We start from the raw sequence: 6,011 nt of genomic DNA on the forward strand, positions 1-6,011 counted from the left end.
ACTCCATCCAAAACTACAAAATCGTGCCTTCACATACACCTTATTGTAACAAATAATGGGCGGCAGGTATAATAACGTAGCCATCATTGGGGCCAATTAAAAAAAAACATGTAAAAGAAATAAAAATGTTATGTCCACCCAAAACCTTTTCAGTGAGAAAGGATTATGAGCCCCATCAGGTGTTTACTGCTACCTTAGAGAGATATCCCCTCACTTCCTGTCCTGCTGACAACGTTTTACCAGACAGGAAGTGAGGGGAAATCTGCAACGGGGACACAGAAATAAAAATACTTTTTAGGCTGCTTTTTTTTTCTGTCCATAGGAATGTAGAGGCAGAAAACGCTGCACGCCGGTGTGTGCATGTAAACGGCTGTACTGGCACGTACATGCAGAGGAGCGTGACTCCTGAATTTCAGAAAGCAAAAGTTCTGCATTCGGGAACTTAGATCCATGAGCATGTGTTTACACATGTACACTTACGCACAGCATTTTGTAACCATACATTCCTATGGACAGGAGGAAACGCAGCGGCTGGGGATATGACAATATGCCTGTATTTGACCCCCGCCCCCGTTCATGAGCCCCACGAATGAAGTTTTGGCTGCAATACTCACCTTCACCCCGGAGCTCTCCCGTGCAGTACTTATTTTCCGCCACTAGATGTCCTCATCCTGTCTGACGTCACATGAATAGTGTGACGTTCAGTCAGTATGGGGCGGGACTCACCCAGTGGAGCGAGAGGGTTTTTGGCCAAGAGACGAGCAGGAGGCAGGACATAGGTGATCAGAGGTTAGAGTCCAAGCGGCGACGTAGCAGTCAGTGTGGGGGCGGGACTTAGAGCGATAGCGAGGATGTCCTTTTGCGTAATGTCTGTATGGAGGCGGGGCAAAAATACATGTAACAGTGGCGAACTTCCTAGTCAGGCTGAGGGCGGGTCTCGGAGCGTTGAGGTATGTGGCGGTGAGTCAGACAGAAGGCTGCTATTGGTGCGATGATGTAGTGGGCGGGGCTTGGAGTGGCGTATAAGGAAAGGCAGGGGGCAAATGGTTTGTAGCTGTGAGGCAGTGGGCGGAGCAATTTACCAGACGGAGGGATGGTTTAGTGGGCGGGGCTCGGAGCACTTTGTCAGACAGGGGGAGGGTCGCTGAGCGCTGATTCAGACAGAAGGCGGGTCTCCGAGTGGTGCGGTAGTGGGCGGGGCTTGGAGCGGTGACGTAGCCGGCGGTTGTTGACGTGGCCCTCGCAGTGTTCGGTGTATCGGTGAGGCGGAAGGATGAGTGAGCCCCATAAGCAGGACATTGCCGCAATCTTCAAGCGGCTCCGCTCAGTCCCCACTAATAAGGTGAGAGGAGGAGGGCCGGATGACGGGAAGAGCGGTCCCTGGTAATGGTCCTGCCAGGCTGTCAGTCCCCTGTGGGCCGCCATCAGCTGTGGTGTGCCGGTCCCTCAGTGGGGGTGCTCAGGGCCGAGAAGTGGATGTGTGTCCCTGGAAATCAACACCCGGGAGGGAAGGGGTGATGGGGCTTCACCTGGCGGGGCGCAGGAAGTAATGTGGACACATGTAGACTGGTCACCAGAGGAGGGCATAGGGAGTTGGCCCTGGCACGGAGAGGGGACAACTGGGGCACAGTAGGGGAGGAGAAACAACTGGATGGGCTAGACTGACAGCTGTCCTGAGAAGCGGATCCCGACAATTACCGTGTTTCCCCGAAAATAAGACACTGTCTTATTTTTTTTTGCTCAATAAAACACACTAGGTCTTATTTTCGGTGTAGGTCTTATTTTTTTTCTTTAATGTACAACAATCCAAAGGTAATGCAAATCCAAATTAAATTATCCAAAATGACAAAGTTAAGAATAGGGTGATCAGGGCAATCAGGGGTGCCATACCTTTCCAAGAGCAATTTGGTAACCAGAATGAGCGAAGCGCACTTTCACTATCGGTTCCTCCACAGGCGGAGTACATTTGGTATCACTCCGCCTGTGACAGGAGCCGGCGCTATAGAGGAAACATCAGCTTATGCGGCTCTGCTTCCTCGGGTGCCGCCTCGCTTCCTCTAGCGCTGGCTTCGTTGGCACCGCTGATTCTCTCCCGCGTCTCTTCAAGTTCCCCCTTATTCCCGGCCCTGGGAATTATCACAACTAGGTCTTATTTTTGGGGTAGGTCTTATATTTTATCGATTTCCAAAAATGATACTAGGTCTTAATTTCGGGGTAGGTCTTATTTTTGGGGAAACAGGGTATGTCTGCATCCGCGTGAAAAGCACTCACCTCATAGTTCTCCTTTAATTATAAAAGTCCAGCTAACACTTCACCATTATCTTAAAAATGACAACAAAGGCCCCTCCAGAACTGTGTAGTAATGAATACAATCTACAAACACATACTACTACATAATTGCAGCTTTTTATTCTTTACATATCTTATTTCACTTTTCCTCCCCGTTCTCACGGTGGCCATATTCACTAAGGGCTTGTACTCACCAGCAGCCACGCTACACCACATGGCTGCTGGTGTGTGCGCATGCTCGATCAAGATGCATCACACTGTTTTTTTTGTTAGAACTTTATTGAAATGTGACAAATGACATTTTATAAAGTTCTATGGGCACACTGGTATGGTGCGGTCCTTCCATGTCTCACTGTGGTGCTCAGTAAAAAAAAAAAAAAGTTCTGCATGTAATTATTTTTAGGGCACACCTCTGCAATGCTTATCTGTGACCAGGCAAATTGCCTTGTTTTGTGTTCGGGCCTAGTTGGAAAAACCGCCCAGCTCGGCCTGAATGCATCCTGTGTGAACGGGCCCTAAGGGCAGATGAATTGATCTCCCTTTACTTCCTGGAACTCTGGGCCTGCCTCCTGGAACATGCAACAACATCTCAGGGGGAGAAAGGCCTTTCCACCGAGATCACCCAAGATTTTGCAGGTTACAGATGAGATTTCCCAGGAAGGCACTGGAGATGTAGCTTGCCCAGGATGCATCTGTGATGTAGCCGGGACTACATCACCAGTGCCTCACTCAACCAGAAAGTGGAAAACCAGTTTTTGTAAGTAAAGGCAAAAAAATTGCCCCGTCTCAACCCGCTATTTGCCAGTTTTGCTGGACAAGAAAAGTTAAAAGCCTGTTAAAGGAGAACTATGAGGTGAGTGAAATACACTGATCCTTTAATTCAAGCCGACCGGTGACACTGAAGTTGTCACAGGTCGGGTCTGTTGATCTGAAAGTCAGCGAACACCTACACCTACCACTAATCACTGACTTCCTGATCCTCTCCCTGCTATTCATGGCTCCCTGGGGGATTCCCTTCTGCATTTCTCCAGTGCTGACTGGAGGAATGGACAGGGAAGGGGGCGGGCACAGCTATAGAGAGGCAGAGCGAGTTGGCAATCAGCCAGCAGGTTGGATGCCGTCAATATTGTCGGGATCTGTCCCGGCTGCAGTGTGGTTTTGTGCTCTCCCGACATAGTGGGCAATAGCCCGCTATATGCAGAGTTTTGGGTCATGAGGACATTAGTGTATGTCTGCCTGTGACCCTGAAGAGAACTATGGCCAAAAAAGTTAGGTCACCGTTCTCCTTTAAATGAAGATGGGGGGGGGGGGGGAAAAAATTGCTGGCAGGATCACCAGAATAATAAAAGGTCTGCTTTGTAAAAAAGTCTGTCTACTTGCCTTTCCAGTGGCCCATGTCTTGAAACGATGCTCCCCAGCCGCTATGGGTATTTAAGCCTTCCAGAAGGTCCCACCTGCAGCATGCAGTGGTTCCTCCATTGACCCGCACATCCTGTAGTGATGCACAAGCTGGCGAGCAGTGAAGCAGCAGCGTTTGAAGACACAGGCCACTACAAACATAAGTATAGATGGGTCTCTCTTACAGGACTGGCCTTTTATAAATGGACCTGTGGTGACGGTCTTCAGGCTTTTGTATAAACCTGGTCATAGTTGGCTTTCTTTGACATGCAGTAATCAGCCCGGTGTTATCAGATATGTAGATCCCCCACTTTGGAGTACTAGTTCTAGAATGAACGGATCTGATTGCTGTGGGCAAAATATTGTATCACACGTTGGCCTTTTGTATAATTGGCACATTTATGTAAAGCTGGACCCCGGGATAAGAGTGGTGTGTATTCTTATTATCTTGGGGAGCTTTGTGCATTGCTTCCAGATCTGTGCAGTAATTCAGCGTGGTACTTGAAGCTTCTTGTAATAAAGACCGCTCACTGCTGCTCTCTCTCCTTGTGCAGGGTGACTGGTCTTGTATCCTCCCCCTCCGGTAATTTTTTGCAGGCGGCCTGTAGTGCAGTAGTGGACAACTTGGGACCTCCAGCTGAGTTTTAACTACAAATCCCAACATGTCTCTGCAAGTCATGCCTATAACTGTCAGTCTTGCAGTGGCTCATGGGACTTGTAGTTCCACAAAACAGCTGGAGGTCTGCAGTTGCCCACCCCTAATGTAGTGGGTGCAGTTGCTGGGTTCCTCCAACAGCTCTGCTGTCTGCACAGACTGATGATGTGCAGCACAGCGATGATGTCACTACTACTTTTACAAGGTAATGCCTGGGTTAGTAAATGCACTTGGAACACACAGAGGATTTATATCCTTAGTGGATACCGATGAATATAGTTGAGGGCTGGTGCAGACCTGGGTGATCCCGGGACGCGTGTCCTGGGACTGCGTGATTGTGTGTGGGTGCACACAGAAGTTGTCGCGTGGCCCTATTGATTTCAATGGGGTAACATCTGCGCGGCAATCTCTGAAAAAACGTACATGTGCCTTGTTTTGCGACACATGACGCGCGTCTTCTTTAGCCGTGAACGTGTTCAAGTCCACGGGCAGAATCCCACGCGAGTGCCTGTCGCGACTGGGGTGCCATTAGAAACGAATGGCACCACCAGCGCGATCAGTGCTGTGCCACTCCGTGACCGCACGGCATGATTGCTGCGCTGTCGCAGATCGCGCAAGTGTGAACCTGGCCTGAACCATTCTGTGCTCGGAGTCAAATTTAAGAAGCTAATTGGACACTTGGATACTATATATATATATATTGTTGCTTTTATTTGCTTACTCAGGAGAGATATGTTTGCTTTGCGAATTTCTGGGAACACGGAGTCACCTGTGTTTGTTTGTCTCTCTTCTTTGTGTGAAGTACACGTGTTTGTTTCCCTTCCAGGTATACCCGGGGAAGTGGAAACCTGCAGGAATGTTAGTTTTGATGACCTGAGCCAGTCATGTTTATTCTTATGACTTTTTAGATGAAGGATGAAGTTTTCAAGTAGATCTGGACCCAATTGCTGATTCATATAAGCTTTAATGTCTTTTTAATTCTGCAGTTTTCATGAAAATAATCCCTGGTAATCCTGCTATGAAGGTCCTTGTTCAGGCACTTCATGTTATAGGGTGACCTCTGTCTCCTAATTGTGTTTGATGTTGTCACCATGTCGCATTCCACCATGATGAAGACTACAACTGGCCGTGTCGGCATACTTTGCACAAGCGGTCCACTGTTGTCACGATCAGTAATCGGGGGCAATAATGTGTAGTTGATGCTGTTGTTTGTGCACATAGACAGGAAGTGGCTGATGATGTAGTGAGTGCACATAGACAGGAAGTGGCTGATGATGTAGTGAGTGCACATAGACGGGAAGTGGCTAACGCTGTAGTGAGTGCACATAGACGGGAGGTGGCTGATGATGTAGTGAGTGCACATAGACGGGAAGTGGCTAACGCTGTAGTGAGTGCACATAGACAGGAAGTGGCTGATGATGTAGTGAGTGCACATAGACGGGAAGTGGCTAACGCTGTAGTGAGTGCACATAGACGGGAAGTGGCTGACGATGTAGTGAGTGCACATAGACGGGAAGTGGCTGATGCTGTAGTGAGTGCACATAGGCGGGAAGTGGCTGATGATGTAGTGAGTGCACATAGACGGGAAGTGGCTGACGCTGTAGTGAGTGCACATAGACGGGAAGTGGCTGCAGCTGATGGGCGCGGACATAGACGGGAGAATGAAGAA

General features: G+C 48.9%; 1 protein-coding gene across 1 annotated transcript in view; it reads left to right on the top strand.

Moving 5' to 3' along the window:
• The first annotated feature begins 1,141 nt into the window (after nucleotides 1-1,141).
• Nucleotides 1,142-6,011, top strand: part of ARFGAP3 (ADP ribosylation factor GTPase activating protein 3) — a 37,705-nt gene continuing 32,835 nt past the window's right edge. The window contains exon 1 of the mRNA XM_018576435.1: nucleotides 1,142-1,342. Coding sequence (XP_018431937.1) covers nucleotides 1,274-1,342 — 69 coding nt within the window. The 5' untranslated portion in view covers nucleotides 1,142-1,273. The remainder of the gene's footprint in view (nucleotides 1,343-6,011) is intronic.

The sequence above is a fragment of the Nanorana parkeri genome, unplaced genomic scaffold (assembly GCF_000935625.1).
Source record: "Nanorana parkeri isolate BGI_ZX_2015 unplaced genomic scaffold, ASM93562v1 scaffold67, whole genome shotgun sequence".
NCBI classification, from domain to species: domain Eukaryota; kingdom Metazoa; phylum Chordata; class Amphibia; order Anura; family Dicroglossidae; genus Nanorana; species Nanorana parkeri.